The sequence below is a fragment of the Prunus mume genome, linkage group LG8 (genome assembly GCF_029339155.1).
Source record: "Prunus mume cultivar Tortuosa linkage group LG8, ASM2933915v1, whole genome shotgun sequence".
Classification (NCBI taxonomy): Eukaryota; Viridiplantae; Streptophyta; class Magnoliopsida; order Rosales; family Rosaceae; genus Prunus; species Prunus mume.
Genome location: NC_142705.1, coordinates 1240715 through 1259483, shown reverse-complemented (window position 1 = coordinate 1259483; position 18769 = coordinate 1240715). Strand labels below are relative to the sequence as shown.

Here is an 18769-nt window from a genome sequence, read left to right as displayed (position 1 = left end):
CCCTCTATCTTTTTGTTTTGGTGGAAGCTTCCGTTGTAAGATGGCACTGCACTCTTCTGTTAGTTGGATTTTCTCGTGCTCTCCAAATTTCCTCTTCTTGGAGAGAATGTCTTTCATGAATTTTGCATAACTTGGCATTTGTTCCAAAGCTTCAGCAAAAGGAATGTTGATCTGTAACTTTCTGAACATCTCCAAGAATTTTGCAAACTGCCCATTAACTTTATTTTTTCTCAACCTCTGTGGAAAAGGGATTTGTGGGACATATGGCTTCAATTGAAGAGAAGGAATTGGTATAGAATTTTCTTCTTCTTGGGATTTTTCTGTGGTGGTGATTGGTGGTGAAAATGCATGCCCCATTTCTGTTGCAGACTTCTTAGCTTCTTTTTCTTTCTCTAATGCTTCTTTTTCCAAGTCAATCGCTGTATTTACTTGCTTCCCTTTGCGAAGAGTGATTGCCTTTGCTTGTTCTTGATTTTTCGGGTTAACTTCAGGTTGGCTTGGAAATACTCCTTGGTTTCTTCCACTTATGACATTAGCTAATTGGCCAACTTGCACCTCCAAATTCTGAATAGAAGCTTGCTGATTCTGAAATTGAGTTTTTGTTTCAGTCATGAATTGGGTGGTAGACATAGTCAACTGAGTAAGAGCATCTTCCAAATTTATTTTCTTCTCTTGAGCCGGAAAGCCAGGTGGTGGTCTTTGCACATTCTGAGTATTGCTCCATGAAAAATTTGGATGGTTTCGCCAACCGGGGTTGTATGTATTGGAATAAGGATTATTCCTTTGTCGATTCAATTCTCCAACCTGATTCACTTGCTCAGCAGACGCAAATGGGTTCCCTGTGGTACACTCTGAACTTGGATGAGGGCCTGCACAAAGTTCACAACCAAAATTAGTACTAGTGTTTATAGAATTAACACTTAAAGAATCAACTTTTTTAGTAAGGTTAGAAATTTGTGCTGTTAGCAAAGCCATAGCATCGACTTCCAAGACCCCAGCTGGCTTCAGATTCATTCTCTCACTTGGCCATTGGTAGTTGTTGGATGCCATGGTCTCCAATAATTCAAATGCTTCGGTAGCCGTTTTTGCCATTAAAGCCCCTCCAGCAGCTGCATCAACTAGTGTCCTCACCATGAGCTACCAACCTGGATTCAAGTTCAGACTTTCTACAATGGGTTGAGTCAAACAAGCGCACAATTCGTACAAGTAATATAGAAATAAGTAGAGTGTCGTTCCCACGAAGACTGTAATTTCCTATTAACTACCAATTATGATTAATTTAGAAGTTTATTTGAACAGTTAATTAAGAAGATTGATTGATTCAAGAAAACTAAAACAATTATGAAAAATAACAATTTAATTAACGATAGAAAATTAAGATGACGAGACACTAGAGCATCCGATTTCACCATAACCAATTCTACTTAATTCTTATAGCCAATTAACCCTAATTACTATCCCTGTTGACAGTTGGTTTCTCCTAATTCATTCGATATCCCCTCTCGGGCTCAACCAAAAGTATTCTCAATTAACAACCCATTCTCTCTCGAGCAACGGATTTAGAAAACCAAGAACCCATTAAGTTCTATGAGAACCTACAAGAAAACTGCATGAGTCATGTTAGTCCCTCTCGGGCACTCATTCAAGTCATGGTATTTGTTACAAGAAGCAAACACCAAACATCTCCTCTCGGTCTCCGCTTGGATCATCAATTAAATATTAGCTAGATATTTAAATCATTAAGAACAGTAACAAATACTCAACATGGGATAATAATAAGGAATTAATATAACTATAAAAATTGAGTATTCATGGTTAGGCTACATCGTAGCCCTAGCAAGGGAAATTAGTTCATGACAGAAGAAAATATAAACAAGAGAATTATTGTCATAAAACCAATTTGGCCGATGGACTTGATCTTCAGAATCTTCACAGGAACACCTTCAAAAGCTCCTCAAATAATGAGGCAGCAAATTCTTGGCTTCCTCTGATATTTCTCTGGTTGTATGAAAGTTGGTGGAAAAATATGGTAGAGAAAACGATGGTGGAAAAAGATGGTAGAGAAAACGATGGTGGAAAAAGATGATCCATGAAGAGATCCTAGGGTGACCTTATATAGTATAAAACAACTAAACCCTACTTCAAAAAGGTCTAGAAAAACTCTCCTAAAGCAAAACAAAATCTCAAACAATTAAGGAAACAAACTAGGAAAGAATCCTTATTTGACTTAGAAACACGTCAGCCAACTTGCACGCACGTTTTGGGGTTGTTCCACTTCCTAGAAAATTCTGGAAAAATATGAGAAACGTAGCTTTATCTCTAAGCTTTCCAAGCATATATTACACACCACTAGGAAAAATCGGAAAGATATTCAAATCTTCACTCTTCCACAGCAGTGCAGTTCTGACGGGATTTCAACTTAGGCTGTCTTGACTTGCAGGTCTGGAGCATTTGGCTTGGTAGAAAATTATGAAACTTTGATACAATGATCTTCAATGTCTTAGCTTTCTTCTACAATTGGTCTTGCACTAAAATGCATTCGAAAAGTTAATTTTCAGTTGAAATCCTTCCAAGAGCGCAGAATAGCTGAAAATAAGGAAAGTAAAGTAATAATACTCTTTTTAATTAACTTTCCCCACAAAACCTACATATAAAAGGTGTAAAAATATAGGAAATAATACACTTATCAGCTGCCATAATGTAAAGCTAAAATTTGTATAAAAAATGTGAATTAGATTGTATTGGATTGGATTGTGGCAAAATTCTATAGTGACGTTGTCATATATAGACCCCTTATGTGGACCTCCATATTAATTACAAGATTGTTTTATAAACTTAAGTGAAATTACTATTTAAATGAATAATGTGGTTAATATGAATATCTACATCCATGATCGATATATGACAGTTTCACCATAGAACGACTCTTAAAGTAAGACTAGGTAGTTAAAAAACAGAATGGAATGTTGGCAAGTAGAAGGAATGCATTTTCGGCATGGATAATGCATGGCATGCGCAAAGAGACGAGAGACAACTAGAGATGAGAGAGAGGAGAGGGTGCCTGCCTTGTCAATTATTGGTTACATAATTCTATCTATATGCATGATGGAATGAACCACCATTGTCGTGTATTGTCTTTATGAATTCATTCACCCTAAACTCAACTTCAATTATTGTATGCCTAGAATGAGAACAGATAATTGATCAATAATTTACCCATTTAATTAAGTGGCCCATCCCTACCATGAGCATCATGCTAATCAATCACGGTGCTTGCTTGCTTGCTTGGCCCAACTAGCTGAGAGTGACAGCGATGTGTGTGTACTTACAATGAATGTAATAAGAGACGGGCAGGACTTGAAAAGCTAAAGATGAGACAAAAAGATGAGGATTGCAAGAAGACTATATATTATATATCTGCCAGTCGTTTTTGTTGGCGAGAATTGTTTGACTGTTTTAGGTTACACGTGAATGCGATTTTATACCTACTCAAAACTGAATGAACGTGAATGAAAAGTTGTTAGTTTGTATACCATGTGTGTGTGTATATATATATCTCCATTATTCACACTGCACAGCACAGCCACAGCTAAGTTTTTGAGAGAGAGAGAGAGAGAGAGAGAGAGAGAGAGATGGAAGACAAATTCGGAGGCCACGTCTTGGCAATTCCTTATCCAGCTCAAGGTCACATAAACCCCTTGCTCCAGTTCTCCAAGCGCTTAGCCTCTAAGGGCCTCAAAGTCACTCTAGCCAACACCATCTTCATCAGCAAGTCATTGCCGCTCAAATCAAGTGGCTCCGTCCAATTCGACACCATATCCGATGGCTATGATGAGGAAGGCTTTGCCCGAGCTGAAAGCATCGCTGCTTATCTAGCCCGGATGGAAGCCGAGGGCTCTAGAACCCTAATCGAGCTCATTACAAAGTACAACAACTCACCCCACCCTATTAATTTCATAATATATGATCCATTTTTACCTTGGGCTCTGGATGTAGCCAAACAGTTTGGTCTAGCGTCCGCCGCCTTTTTTACTCAAACCTGCACCGTCAATTACATTTACTATATGCAGTATCATGGTGGTGATGTTACTAGTATTCCCGGTTTGCATATGCTTGAGCCTCAAGACTTGCCGTCCTTCTTTTCTGTTCCCGGTTCATATCCAGCTTACCTTGAGATGGTTATGAACCAATATTCTAATCTCCACGAAGCCGATTTCATTTTTGCCAATTCCTTCTACAAGTTAGAGCAACAGGTACGTACGCGTGCAGGTGTCCTCCTACATCCCTTCATTATTCATTATATAATTATATTAGCTAAGCTAACGTATTACGTAACTTACAGGTTGTGGACTCGATGTCAAAAGTTTGTCGTATGTTAACAATAGGGCCAACCATTCCATCTACTTACTTAGACAATCGCATCGAAGATGACAAGGAATATGGGGTTCATCTGTATAAGATAGACTCCGTTTGCAACGACTGGCTCAACGGCAAGCCACCAGGATCCGTGATATACGTGGCCTTTGGAAGTATGGCCGATCTAAGCCACAAGCAAATGGAGGAGCTTGCATTGGGGTTGAAGGGAAGTGGCTTCTATTTCTTGTGGGTGGTCAAGGAATCCGAAAAGGCGAAGCTGCCACAAAACTTCTTAGAGGAACTGGAGCTGGAGAGAAGTACCAGTACTAGTGAAGATGGTAGTAAAGGCAAAGGGTTGATAGTAACATGGAGCCCTCAGTTGGAAGTCTTATCAAATGAGGCGGTGGGGTGCTTTTTCACACACGGTGGCTGGAATTCGACGATTGAGGCACTTAGCTTGGGAGTGCCAATGATTGTAATGCCGCAGTGGACTGACCAGCCCACTAATTCGAAATTAGTGCAGGATGTTTGGAAGGTTGGGGTTAGAGTGAAAGTTGATCATCATCATCATTATCAGGATGCAAATAATGTTACTGATGAGAATGGGATCGTAGCAAGAGAAGAAATCGAGAGTTGCATTAGGAGAGTGATGGAGGGGGAGACAGCGATTGAAATGAAAAAGAACGCTAAGAAATGGAAGAGCTTGGCTATAGAGGCTGTCAGTGACGGGGGCACTTCGGATACCAACATCCATGAATTTCTGTCCAAATTGACAACCGGAACTGCTTAATTCAACTTAAATAAGTAATCAATTGTCATTCTATTTTGTTGCGTCAAGCCTTCAACTTTATTATTATAACTATTTTTATGTCCACACATATATATATATATATATATTTTAATTTGACTTGAAAGTCCCAGATATTATATAGTACACATCACACACACACAATTCTTTTTCACAATTTGTTCCCCTCTTCAACCCTTAAACTATAATAGTTACCTGCATATATTAGATTTCTTAGTCGACAAGACAACATTGATCGAATTTAAACTTGACAGTAAATAGGAGCATAAATACAGAAATAAGTATAAATAAGAGGGGAGAATGTGAATAACGTTATTAAACTTGACTGTAAATAAATGAGCAGCATAAATACAGAAATAACAGAAGTAATATATAATGGGAAATAAAAACAAGGGCGCCCTAAAAACAACATGAAAAGTGTGATCAATCAAACTTTGTTGTTTTTGTTTTTTTTCGGGACACAAAAGTACAATGTCGCGGTAAATGAATTATTTCGGTCAAACATTTGTACTGTTAATTCAACTAGTGTTAACTAGCTAGGAGAGGTAATCAAATCAAATCAACTTTTGCACTGGCCGGTCAAGACGTTGATCTGTAGGTAGGACTAGCTAGTCTCTCAACGATATTGATCTCCAGGTAACATTAAGATCCGATGATGATGATGAGCTAAAATATGTCTGTCTATGCCCATCAGCCCATGGCTATGCAAGCAAAGTAAACATTGTAACAGAACAGAAGGTAGTTTCGTAGATATTAGAGATTATTATATTGGAATTCCCAGTTAATGAATTAAACCAACACTACTTACTAAGAGTCTTACACTTACTTGGTTTGGGTTCATTTTCTGTGTAATATGAATCTCACTAGGACTCAGTAAGTATGGCTACTCTCAAATTTAATTAACATGTTTATTTATGATATTGGCGATACGATACGATACGATATGGAAGTGTGTGGTTGAGTATAGGAAAGATCAAATATGTGATGTGGAAGATGGGCCCCACCTCAACTAACCTTTTCTCATTTCTTTTAGGTTTACTCGTGTGGCCCGTGGCCTCCTTCAATTAAATTAATAAATTTTTGTTCTTTTGGTAGAGGGCAATGATGTCAGCGCTGATGACATCAATGACATCATCAAATTTAAAAAAAAAAGGGAAACAAATTCAGAAATATCTTTTTATACATGCCTAGCAAATATATATATATTTTAAAATATTATTAAGCTCATCCATATAAATAAAATTAATTTCATATGAATAGCAGATAATCACTCTATATTATATATCTACCAGTCGTGTTTGGTTACATGTGAATGCGATTTATACCCACTCAAAACTGAATGCCCATGAATGAACAGTAGTTAGTTTGTATACCATGTATATATATATATATATATATATATATAACCCTTCTATTGAGGATCCTCAAATAATTTTATTTGAGGGCCTTTAAGATCTACAATTTTTTCAATAATCCAAATCATCTATTTTTAGGTCTTCATTCATGATCATCCTTACAAAAATTAGACAAATCGGAAACTATTTCGACATCCAATTGTGTCTACAAAATCAATGAACACAGATCTTGAAAATACTAAAATTTCAATAAATCAATTGAATGGTCAAATGATATCGGATTCGTGATTTTTGTAGAAATGATCTTTGAATATGTATCTATAAAATAGACGGTTTGGATTAGTGAAATACAATCCGAGTGAGTGTCCTCAAATAAAACTTATTTGAGGATCCTCAATCTCTCTCTCTCTCTCTCTATATATATATATATATATATATATATCTCCATTATTCACACTGCACAGCACAGCCACACCTAAGTTTTTGTGAGAGAGAGAGAGAGAGATTAAATGGATAAAGGCCACGTCTTGGCAATTCCTTATCCTTCTCAAGGTCACATAAACCCCTTGCTCCAGTTCTCCAAACGCTTAGCCTCTAAGGGCCTCAAAGCCACTCTAGCCAACACCATCTTCATCAGCAAGTCATTGCCGCTCAAATCAAGTGGCTCAGTCCAATTCGACACCATTTCCGATGGCTACGATGAGGAAGGCTTTGCCCAAGCTGAAAGCATTGCTGCTTATCTAGCCCGGATGGAAGCCGAGGGCTCCAGAACCCTAATCGAGCTCATTACAAAGTACAACAACTCACCCCACCCTATTAATTGCATAATATATGATCCATTTTTGCCCTGGGCTCTGGATGTAGCCAAACAGTTTGGTCTAGCGTCCGCCGCCTTTTTTACTCAAACCTGCACCGTCAATTACATTTATTACATGCAGTATCATGGCGGTGATGCTACTAGTATTCCCGGTTTGCATATGCTTGAGCCTCAAGACTTGCCGTCCTTCTTTTCTGTTCCCGGTTCATATCCAGCTTACCTTAAGATGGTTTTGAACCAATATTCTAATCTCCACGAGGCCGATTTCATTTTTGCCAATTCCTTCTACAAGTTAGAGCAACAGGTACTTACGCATGCAGGTGTCCTCCCACATCCCTTCATTATTCATTATATAATTATATTAGCTAAGCTAACGTATTACGTAACTTACAGGTTGTGGACTCGATGTCAAAAGTTTGTCGTATGTTAACAATAGGGCCAACCATTCCATCTACTTACTTAGACAATCGCATCGAAGACAACAAGGAATATGGGGTTAATCTGTATAAGATAGACTCCGTTTGCAGCGACTGGCTCAACAGCAAGCCACCAGGATCCGTGATATACGTGGCCTTTGGAAGTATGGCCAATCTAAGCCACAAGCAAATGGAGGAGCTTGCATTGGGGTTGAAGGGAAGCAGCTTCTATTTCTTGTGGGTGGTCAGGGAATCCGAAAAGGCGAAGCTGCCACCCAAATTCATAGAGGAGCTGGAGCTGGAGATAAGTACTAGTACTAGTACTAGTACTAGTGATGGTGGTAAAGGAAAAGGGTTGATGGTAACATGGAGCCCTCAGTTGGAAGTTTTGTCAAATGAGGCGGTGGGGTGCTTTTTCACACACGGTGGCTGGAATTCGACGATTGAGGCACTTAGCTTGGGAGTGCCAATGATTGTAATGCCGCAGTGGACGGACCAGCCCACTAATTCGAAATTAGTACAGGATGTTTGGAAGGTTGGGGTTAGAGTGAAAGTTGATCATCATCATCATTATCATGATGCAAATAATATTACTGATGAGAATGGGATCGTAGCAAGAGAAGAAATCGAGAGTTGCATTAGGAAAGTGATGGAGGGGGAGACAGCGATTGAAATGAAAAAGAATGCTAAGAAATGGAAGAGCTTGGCTATAGAGGCTGTCAGTGACGGGGGCACTTCGGATACCGACATCCATGAATTTATGTCCAAATTGACAACCGCAGCTGCTTAATTCAACTATTAAGTAATCAATTGTTATTCTATTTTGTTGCAGCAAGCCTTCAACTTTTATTATAACTATTTTATTTATGCCCACATATATATTTATTTATTTCTTTAGTCCCGATATTATATAGTATACATCACACACATACATACAATCCTTTTTTGCAATTTGTTCCCTCTCCAACCCCTAAATTATAATATTTACCTACATATATTAGATTTCAAAATCAAAAAGACAATATTGATCGAGTTTAAACTTGACAGTAAAAGGAGGCATAAATACAGAAATAAATATAAATAAGAGGGAAGAATGCGAATAACGTTATTAAACTTGACTGTAAATAAATGAGCAGCATAAATACAGAAATAACAAAAGTAATATATAATAGGAAATAAAAACAAGGGCGCCCTAAAAACAATATGAAAAATGTGATCAATCAAACTTCGTTGTTTCTGTTTTTATTTTCCCCGACACAAAAGTACAATGTTGCGGTAAATTAATTATTTCGGTCAAACATATGTGCTGTTAAATTAGTGTTAGCTAGGAGAAATGAACTTTGTAGAAAATTCTCTCAACACATTGAAGGTAGATCCGATGATGATGATGATGAAGACGTTGATAAAAGGTTTACCGAGTGAGAAGAAATCAGGATCAGCGGTTGCCTTTGGAAATTTTTTTTTTTTTGGGGATGGTTAGCTAAATTTTTTGATTGCCTTTGCATTTAGTTCTTTGCATTTCAAGCTTCTAAAATGTAATGCAAAGCATTCCATTCTGAAAGAACTTAAGAAAATAATATTTTCCTAATGCCATATAGGTTTTCTTTTTTCACTTTTAAAAAATTTTGGCTTTTTCTAAAAGTGAAATTTTTTTTGTTGCTAAAACCTAAATTTACTAAAATGTGTGTGAAAAGGCAGCAAACTTTGGTGGGCTATCTAGATACAGGTTTATTATTAGTTGTTCTTCAAAACTTACTGGGCTATAGCCCACAACTGTGGTTTCTACGCATTGCCGTTGCATGCTTACCAGAATTCTATAATGAAAGTTTTATATATGACTCTTAGGTGAGATATTATCTCTTAATTATTGAATCAAATTGATTAAGAATTCTATAATGAGGGCTTTACATATGACTTTTAGGTGAGACCCTATATCTTAACCGTTAGATCAAATTAATTAGCATAATTCAAAATTTAAGAGATAAGACCTTACCTAAAGGCATATATAAAGTCCTCACTACAGAATGACTCTACATGCTTAGGCTGCCTGAGGCCCAAGGTTTGGTTGCTATTATAATAATTGAATTATCTCCATATTATAATCAGTGAACAAACAAACCTTGATCATTATTCATTAGACAAAAACCTTAGTTAAGCTAGCTGCATTCATTCCGAGCCCCACAAAATGTTGATATATTTGCACTTTGACTGGTGGATTTTATAGAGCACTAAACTAATCGTCGCATCACACGTCTCTTAAACCGGGGTCTCAAAAGCACTTGTGTTGCGTGTATATGGAAAAACGAAACCTGGAGAGTGGAGCTAACCCAAATCCACTCCACAACCATTCAGACTTCAGACATAAACAAAACCTATCAATATTATATTATATATATCATGAATGAAATCAGTCAGTAACTCATCTATATTCCCTATCCCTCCTCTTCAGCTTGGTTTGCATCTTCTGTCCGGCTGCCCAATCTGACAATGTCTTCCACAAGAATTTTCCCATCTGTCACAGACAAGGATAACAACATTCATCTTCATCAATCAATCAATCAAATTAACTTTTAAGGAAAAATCATCATCATCATATTAGATTTAGAGTCCTAAATGTATACGTATACGGTGTAAAAAAATTCAATCACCTTTATCTTTGGAAAGGTTGCCTATGAGTTCTTGAACACCCTCCTTGCCTAAAGTATTCTTCAAGTAGTTCGCAGCAGCTGCAACCTCCTCAGGAGTTACTTTCCCATCAAAATCCCTGCACACATATTGTAAACCTCATACCTTTAACTACACGGACAAAATGTCAATACGGTACCATCCATCAAAGTTGAACATTACTAGTAACCATCAAAATGAGTTTAAAAAAAAACTCAAACCAACTAGAGACTGAAAGAAAAGATGGATTGCTTCCATCCAGTAGGAAGTATGATTTCTAACAGAACTCATAGGAAAAGAAACCCAAAGAGGAAACAAGATTTAAAATCAAGAGCTCACCTGTCAAGTAATTGCCAGCGATCACCAATATGTGCATCTACATCATCAATTTCCTTTTCAAGATTTTGAAGCATTGCATCAACCTGTGATACACAGAAGAAAAGATAATCCATCAAGTGAACGAGGGTAAGTATGTTACAAGTAGATAATTCGGGATTGAATATCTAACCTTGTTTATGAGCGCTGATGAAACCTCATCACCTTCAGCCTCAACAGAAGTACTGTCACTTTCATCCCGAGCAGCTTTATATGCCTTCAAGGCATCCTTTTCACCATCTGTACCCTCTTTCTCCACCATGCTATTGTAAAGTTCAATCTGGAAAGATCAAAAGAATCAACTTAAGCAAAATATTCCCAAAGACAACGCATTTGAACTAAAACAACATACAGAAATATTCTTCTGACTTGAACATGATGCTGAAGACAGTGTTGCATGCATGCATATAATGTGTAGAAGACAGCTCATAAGTAAATCACATTAAAAGTTAAAAAGTCGTCAATCTACGCATCCTTCAAACTAAAAGGGGCCAAAGCATAGTGAACATCAACATCATCCACATTCTTCCAATACATGCATGATACAAGCAGAAACGTGGAAATCAGAACTGGAGACAATATTTGTGATGTATGGTCTTTCTGATAAACTGCAAGCAATTAACTCTCCAACGCGTCTGCATATATCGAGCAGGGGAAGACTAGCATGCATACCTATGGTAAGGGTACTGAAGATAAATGATTCCATCTTAATAGATACCCAATATAAACTAGGAGCAATTAAAGGTTTTAAATTACCTCCTTATTGACAAGTCTCAGGAACTCTTCACGCTCCCTACTCACTGACTGAAATAATGAGTCAATAACAGAAAAATTAAAAACTGTTAAGCCATAGTGTAGATGATGGTGCTTGAAAATTTGGAAAATAAAAATGAAAAAAGAACAATCAACAATCATAATCGTTGAGAGTTATTAAGTCCAGTCCTTACAGATGCAGAAGCCAAAACAGCCAGTGCACGACTTATTTCGCAGAGCTTCTCTTCCTTTTCTAGTGTCCTTGCCCTGGCTTGTTCTTGTGCTTCTTTTGCTGTTGGAGTAGTCATCTCTTTCAATGCCAAATCCTCTTCACTGGCTTTAATTTCCTTCATCCTGGCTTGCTCTTCTTCCTCTTTCTCTTCCTCCTCCTGCAATATAGTAATTTAGAATCTCTGAAGCCACTCAGCGCAAATAAAGAGTGAAGTGTCACACGTTAGTTTTAATTTTTCAGGAATTTTCTTTTCATAATATAATAATTTAGAATCTCTGGATGATAGTCATAATATTGATTTCAGGATTTTTGTTTTCAACATTATATTTGATTGCTCATCCTTTTTTTTTTTTTTTGGATTCCGAATTTCAGACAATTCCAAAACAAATGCATCAAAACTGGCTTAACAAAATACACACATATTTTCCTCCTGATGAAACACAGATTAGCAAGTTTAGTTCTGCTTCCTAAAGCACCAACGGTTATCTATAAAGCTATCAAGATAAAAGAAAAAATATTTATACCTTCATCAGTTCTTCCTGCATCTGAAGGAAATCCAATTTCCTCCTCCTTTCAGATACAGAGTCTTCAGATGGCAACGACGTAACACCAACAGTGTCCACCACTTCATCTGGCAGAGAAGACAGTGTAGCTCGAACAGCGTCAGCTGGATCCAACCTTCCAGACACAATGAAGGCCCTGCATTACACACATCAAACAAAGACCGATTAAAACTGGCTCCACTATCAAGATATACACGAAGTGTAAGGCTTCTGAATGCAAAATAAATAAGAAATAAACAAAACCCAAAAAGTTGGGTATACATTTTATGGAGCTTAAGAATACCTGGAAAGGATCAAAAGCGAAGATGGCATGGAGTGATTGAGAGACAAATCCAACCAATCACGAAGCTACATAGAGACGTTAATGAATTGATGAGCAAACAGAACAGTTTTGATACTAACAGCTTTTAGAAATATAGTTATAAAACACTATTTCATTCCACTTGTTGACAATATAAAAGATCATACAAATGAAGTACATTAAAAAAAGCCAACATTTTGTATCCGTTATCAACTACTTATGAGTTGCCAAGTCTAAATAGTATTTGAAGCTTCAATCACCTAATTTGCAAGCAAAGAAAGGAGTATCCGGTCCAAGCATAGTATACCTGCTGGCGCATGTCTTCCACAGAACGCAGACCAAGCATGCCACGCTCCCTACAATCCTCACGAAGCTCCTCTTCTGAAAGGGATTCTACACCTTCTTCTTGAATTAACTTATCATCAGCCTTAATCCTGAAAAAAAAAAAAAAAGAGTTGATTAACATTAAAAAGGAACTCAATCATCAGTTCCTTTTTAGACAAGAGATTGAAAAACTCTTGCATGCTTGTCTACTTACATCAAATGTAGCCATTTCAAATACCGATTAGGATAGTAGCATTTTCAAAGCAGGAAACCTTTCATCAAATGCTCTAAGAAGATGGTACATATTCTCTCCAGAAGAAGAATTTGTATTTCAAACGATTTACTAGAGCTTACATTAGTGAAATATGAAAAAGACATCAAAAACAGATAACTCAGTAAATTTTTATAGAAGGAGGTTTTTGAAATTATCTTGCCTACTCGTAAGTAGGATCACAAAGGATAAATCAAGCACCACACTCTGCATTATAACGAACAGTGTACATACATGTTACCTTCTGTAGTACACCTTGCCATTAAACAGTCTAATTTTTCTAAAAATCAAGCTTAAACAAAGGCAGAGTGAAGAGCCTAATAAATAGCTTTGATTTTACATTGACTAAGTTTTACTACTTGTTTCTAAAGGAGGCAGGCTACAACAAAATAATGTACATCTAATATGGAAAGATACGTATCTCACCAACGTAGTCTTTTTCGGAGCATATATCGCAAATATGCATCTGTTCCATAAGGACTGATATTCATATATTTGCACATATTTACTAACCGAGGCCTGAATGAAACAGAAAACAGAGAGTCATTAACTTCACTCACAATTACGTCCGCATTACAGTCAAACAGTAAAATGTTAAGCAATCATGATGAAAGATAACCTGCTGATGTTATCAAGGGTAAGCTCATCATTAAACAACTTAGCAAACCCCAAGATCTCCTCGTTAGAAACCCGTGCACCCGTTCTAACCTACACTTAGAAATAGACAGGTAAGCATAACAGAAAATATTGGAGAAAGAAAACACGGAAAGTAGACCAATGAAACTGAATTCCTCACCTTGTTTAAAAATTCATCAAGATCTTCTGCTGTTTGCTTAGTTTCTCCACTCCTTGAGTTCTGAACTTCCTTTGCCATTTCCTTGGCCGTTTCTTGAAGGAACTTAGCATATTCTATCCTTGCTTTTAGCCTCCTTTTCAATGCTTCCTACACATTGAAAACTCAAGTGAAATCAAACATTCTGCAATGAAAGGGGAGAATGGAAAGCCCCAGAAACAAACTATATTTGAATACGAAATAAACTGTGTACATGTATCTCCTAAAGAAGAGGAAATAGAATACAGAGATGAAAGCTACAGAACAAGTAACATACGCTGAGTTCGAGCTAAGACCATTAGAAATTTATAATCCCTACCTCTTCCTTCAATTTGTCTTGAAAAGTTGATGGCAACATGTTGGGGAACAATTTGAGGAATACTGGCAGCAAAAATTCCATGAAAGGAACAACGATGAAAACGGCAAAGGGAACTAGCCTAAAAATATCAGCTGTTGTGCGGGTTAGCTGTTGTTTCTCCCTTCTAGAGAGAGTCTTGCCACGGGCAAGCTTTAGCAGCAATCTTGAACAGATCCTTACATCAACACCCAGTAGCTTAAAACCCAACCAATAATGCTGCAATGTTGACACAATCTCTGTTTTCCAGTGAACAAGTTTTTTGGCCCAGTCCTCCCTGCAAAACAAACAAAGATGAAACCATGGTGAATAAAAGAGATAATGTACGGGAAATGAATGAAATGATAAAACCCCATTAAACATTCTAACCTGCTCATGGAAGCCACAGCTTTCAAAGCAGGACCAATCCCCAAGAAGGTGGCCCATACTTTCTGCAACATGGGTTTGGCAGATTTGTCCTTCTGAGATTCTTGCAACTTTTTGGCCTTGGCGGCTTTTGCAGTACTCAAACCTTGAACAGCTTGATCGCAATCCTCTGGAGAAGCCTGCTTTTTCTTTTTGGCAGCCAGACGTTCGTTCTCCTCATCATCAATCGGTTCCGTTTGTTTAGCTGCCGCTGCTGCTGTGGCAGCTGTGGAAGCATTTCGAATCGACTGTGACATCCATCGGTGAGAGAGACCCACCGTTGTCCCTGAGATGAACCCTAATCGCCTAAATTCGTCTTTTGCTACTGAAACTTTATCATCGCCATCATCATTGTTACCCCTATGCATATGCATGATGATGCTGCTGAAACCCTTGGACTCCGATTTCTGAGAACCATGGTAGTGCCCAAGCCACTGGAACCCAGGGGTTGTGCGAGACGAAGCCGTCACATAGTCCGTGACGATTCTCTTCCTTCTCAACATTGCTCTGGAAGCCATTTCCCAATTTCACTTTCAGATCTCCTTGGAAATTTGCCAATGACCACTGAAACACATAATCAACTGTGGGAAAGAAAGAAACAATGCTACGATGCCACAAGGGCTCGCGGCGTTTCGTGTTTTAAAGAAACCAACGGATTGAAATTGAAATGATTTCCAAGAAGAAGGTCAAATTGAAACTCTTGAAAGCTAGGTGTTTAGGGGTTTTAGGGGTTTATATAACAATATAATAAATAATTTCAAAGAGAACCAAAACTGACCGTACCAACCAAATTTTTATCCTCTAGCCATTTTGCGCAAACCAAACCAGAAAAAAAAAAAAAAAAAAATCCAACTTGTTTGACAAGAAAATGGCGCCGTCAAGTAACAAAATTACAAGACTAGTGGCGCTAGCAATTCTGTGGATAAGAATTCGTCTCACTACATCAAATTTAGTTCTACTTGCGAGGAGCACAGGAGCAGTTTTGTTTTATTTTTTTAATTTTTTCTTGACGACATTTCTGTGACTTGCATATTGGGAAATTAGGAAAAACCCTGTCGAGTCTTCTCTGTTGTTTACAATTAATTAAAATTTTCACAAAAACAAAAACAAAAAATTATGTGACTAAATGTATTAGTGGCGATAAAAAGAAACATATCATGACTAATCTTCGTTTGCAACCAATTCCGCAAATAAAAACTACAATGGACGCATTTTGGCATATTCATTCCGAGATTCTGTGTAGGCTCCTTTCACCACTCAAAGTCAAAAAACGCAGTCGATATAATGGGGATAAGAAAATCCAAAAATAAAATGCTACAAAAATCAGAAAATTAGCCTCAACTCAAACGTAAAAATTAAAATATCCAAAACTTTTTATATTCAGTGAGACAAAAGAAAAAGGGGAATGAGACACAGGTTGATGTAGAAACATGGTGCGAACACATGCAAACACCAAACTACGTAGAAGAAGCTCATTTCTTCTTCCCGGCCTTGGCAGCATCACCAGCCTTGGTCTGCACATAACAATGCAATTCAAGAAAACGTTACAACAAAAGAGTGAAGGCACTGCGACACTGGAAACATACAAAGGCTCCAAAAAGTAAAATAGTGCAAGGTTAGCTTGTGCCGACAAATTTAATGACAATTTTCATTACCTTCTTTACTCCGCGGATCTTCTTGGATCTGTTCTTCCTTTCCTTGAGTTGCTTCCTTGACTTTTCCACCTTTGTATCCAGTCCATTCTGCAAAAGTACCCAGGGTTGAGTTTGAGAGAGAGATTTATAAAGATCCAAGAGATATGCCCCTAAGGACATGCGCATCTCAAGCCAAATCAAAAAGTGATTGTTAAACTACCCCAAGAAGATGCATATGCAACAAATAAAAGATACCAATTCACTGAAATCAGAGCATCATCATTTGACGCATAACCAATGACTGTTAACTTGGGAAAGATTGCAAAGCCTGCTTTTGCAGCATTTAAAGCCAATACTTGCCCGAAGCAGAAGTCAAATATTTCACATGCAGCCAAATGGACTCATTCAAATTCCATAAAATCTTTCGACAGAGGGTGAAAGAGGATCAAAATAAACTAATCAGCAGACTCAAAACAGATGCACCCCCCTTCATAACCCGGTCCACAGTTGATCTCTACAGTTAATGAATAGCCTCAAAGGGACTTTGTATCAAATTCATGCCATAAATAAATAAAATCCAATCAACGCACATTTTGAATGACTATATAGATAAACATAGGTCTATGCATCAAAAAATGCACTATACATCTAATGGGCTATTGAAAAAGAAAGTAAAGTTACCCTGATCAGCCTGTACTTTGGCTCATACTTCTTTGCATTCTCAACAGAATCATAGATCAAACCAAAACCAGTGGATTTGCCCCCTCCAAAATGGGTGCGGAACTTGAAAACAAAGATGGAATTTGGATCCTTCACTTCATACAACCTTGCTAGTTTCTCCTTCAACTCCGCCTTCATTATGACAGGAAACAGAAAATTATTGTCAACCGACAGAACAATCCACTAAGCAAGAAGAATGTACAACTCACAATATTTAAAGAAAGATTAGAGTAGCACAAGATGCTGGTATCAATAACGTCTAAAGGAAGATTATAGATAGATAGTGAAACTAAAAATGGTTGATTATACAGTGCAAGCCAAACCTCCAAACCACTGTCTAAGCTTTAAACTTACAAATAACATAGCACATTTAGCATAACAAAGCTATCGTTTTGATTCGAGTAGTGAAATGTTAACATTAACATTAGAAAATCAAAGGCCCATTGAAAAAGAAAGCGAGAGCTCAAAGACAGAAAACAAACCTTGGAAACATTCGGTCTTCCTGGATGCAGGACATCGATAACCTGCACCGAAAAAAAACACTAAAAAGTTAATATACCATTTCTGTGTTAACATACTACGCTAGATTCACTATTCCAGATCGGAGACCGGTCGAGTTCGAAATTCAATTTATAACATAGGATTGTTTTGGTTAGTTTCTTTCTTCTTTTTCCTACGTATTTTCTAGCTGATCAAACAGGACTAGAAGACTTACGAATTGCTTTCTCGAGAGAAGACGGTTGGTCATGAACTTCCTCGTACGGATCGTGACCGCTTTGGTATCCGCCATAGCCGTGTCTACTCTAATCTCAGAGTCTGCGCCTCCGCTCTTGTTTGCGCGTTTGCCAAGGAGGAAGACGAAGGGTTTTAGGGTTACTACTAGTAGACTTGCGGTGGATATATTGGGCCTCCGCTCTCCAAGAAGCCAAGCCCAACTGATTCCGAGTGCTTAAACTCGGGCCCAAAATAGACGAGGTAACGCAAATTACTTAAGACACCCGACACCAGTGACACCACACCTCTTTTAATTCTAACTTTTTTTTTTTTTTCTTTTTTTCATTTGTTAAGTTGAAAGCATGATTTCCAGTGGGAAGTAATATATCTTTGGGTTAATTAAATTGAGAAACTGTGCTTTGTGTGATGATACATACGGATACGATACAATGAAGCAAGGAAAGCGAAGAATATCATAAGATTATCAACGTCTATATAACCATAGATAAGGTGAAGGTAGTGAAAATATAATCATACGTACATACAAGAAAATAAAAAGATCATCTTATTTTTGGAGCTTATGTTAATAATAGGACGACCACATCCACAGAAGAAGAAGAAACTTCATTTCATTTTGATGGCAATGCTGCAGCAGCTGGTGGTGGTGCAGTGTGTGATTCAACCAGTATGGACCAGAGGACATGCACATCTTCGCATGGACAGGATCTCACATCCTTGTACAAGATATATATCCCTCTACCTGCATTAATTGTCAAATGAGAGATTACATACATACATGAACACATGACAAATTTATTAAAGACAATGCGATTGATTGATTGATCGATTTCAAAGCAAAAAAGCATAAAAACAA

At 37.6% G+C, this 18769-nt stretch overlaps 4 protein-coding genes across 4 annotated transcripts; 2 read left to right on the top strand and 2 right to left on the bottom strand.

Annotated features, from left to right (window-relative positions):
* The first annotated feature begins 3568 nt into the window (after positions 1 to 3568).
* On the top strand, positions 3569 to 5270 carry LOC103341379 (UDP-glycosyltransferase 74F2-like). The gene is made up of 2 exons (XM_089043190.1): positions 3569 to 4253; positions 4343 to 5270. Exons 1-2 carry the CDS (start codon positions 3633 to 3635, stop codon positions 5144 to 5146), a joined length of 1425 nt encoding a protein of 474 aa, XP_088899316.1. The 5' UTR covers positions 3569 to 3632; the 3' UTR covers positions 5147 to 5270.
* A 1703-nt stretch (positions 5271 to 6973) lies between these two features.
* On the top strand, positions 6974 to 8587 carry LOC103341381 (UDP-glycosyltransferase 74F2-like). The gene is made up of 2 exons (XM_008244890.3): positions 6974 to 7640; positions 7730 to 8587. The coding sequence occupies exons 1-2, from the start codon at positions 7029 to 7031 to the stop codon at positions 8540 to 8542; spliced, it is 1425 nt and encodes a 474-aa protein (XP_008243112.2). The 5' UTR covers positions 6974 to 7028; the 3' UTR covers positions 8543 to 8587.
* Positions 8588 to 9858: 1271 nt separating this feature from the next.
* On the bottom strand, positions 9859 to 15653 carry LETM1 (LETM1-like protein). Its single transcript, XM_008244829.3, has 14 exons — positions 14792 to 15653; positions 14387 to 14699; positions 14032 to 14178; positions 13855 to 13943; positions 13662 to 13754; positions 12948 to 13074; positions 12623 to 12687; positions 12301 to 12475; positions 11739 to 11933; positions 11548 to 11595; positions 10925 to 11071; positions 10756 to 10838; positions 10401 to 10516; positions 9859 to 10264 (listed from the first exon to the last, which is right to left on the bottom strand). The coding sequence occupies exons 1-14, from the start codon at positions 15343 to 15345 to the stop codon at positions 10185 to 10187; spliced, it is 2232 nt and encodes a 743-aa protein (XP_008243051.1). The 5' UTR covers positions 15346 to 15653; the 3' UTR covers positions 9859 to 10184.
* Positions 15654 to 16150: 497 nt separating this feature from the next.
* LOC103341323 (small ribosomal subunit protein eS24z) lies at positions 16151 to 18055 on the bottom strand. Its single transcript, XM_008244830.3, has 5 exons — positions 17897 to 18055; positions 17664 to 17705; positions 17143 to 17313; positions 16483 to 16569; positions 16151 to 16341 (listed from the first exon to the last, which is right to left on the bottom strand). The coding sequence occupies exons 1-5, from the start codon at positions 17969 to 17971 to the stop codon at positions 16300 to 16302; spliced, it is 417 nt and encodes a 138-aa protein (XP_008243052.1). The 5' UTR covers positions 17972 to 18055; the 3' UTR covers positions 16151 to 16299.
* Between the last annotated feature and the right edge of the window lie 714 nt (positions 18056 to 18769).

Excerpts from the sequence above, each read along its gene's own strand:
- LOC103341379 (XM_089043190.1), top strand. The coding sequence starts at position 3,633 with ATGGAAGACAAATTCGGAGGCCACGTCTTGGCAATTCCTTATCCAGCT. Across the intron at positions 4,254-4,342 it reads TCTACAAGTTAGAGCAACAG|GTTGTGGACTCGATGTCAAA; the intron begins GTACGTACGCGT and ends CGTAACTTACAG.
- LOC103341323 (XM_008244830.3), bottom strand. The coding sequence starts at position 17,971 with ATGGCGGATACCAAAGCGGTCACGATCCGTACGAGGAAGTTCATGACC. Across the intron at positions 17,314-17,663 it reads GAAGACCGAATGTTTCCAAG|GCGGAGTTGAAGGAGAAACT; the intron begins GTTTGTTTTCTG and ends GTCATAATGAAG. Across the intron at positions 16,342-16,482 it reads AGATCCGCGGAGTAAAGAAG|ACCAAGGCTGGTGATGCTGC; the intron begins GTAATGAAAATT and ends TGTTATGTGCAG.
- LOC103341381 (XM_008244890.3), top strand. The coding sequence starts at position 7,029 with ATGGATAAAGGCCACGTCTTGGCAATTCCTTATCCTTCTCAAGGTCAC. Across the intron at positions 7,641-7,729 it reads TCTACAAGTTAGAGCAACAG|GTTGTGGACTCGATGTCAAA; the intron begins GTACTTACGCAT and ends CGTAACTTACAG.
- LETM1 (XM_008244829.3), bottom strand. The coding sequence starts at position 15,345 with ATGGCTTCCAGAGCAATGTTGAGAAGGAAGAGAATCGTCACGGACTAT. Across the intron at positions 14,700-14,791 it reads GCTGTGGCTTCCATGAGCAG|GGAGGACTGGGCCAAAAAAC; the intron begins GTTAGAATGTTT and ends TTTGTTTTGCAG. Across the intron at positions 11,072-11,547 it reads TGAGACTTGTCAATAAGGAG|ATTGAACTTTACAATAGCAT; the intron begins GTAATTTAAAAC and ends TGATCTTTCCAG.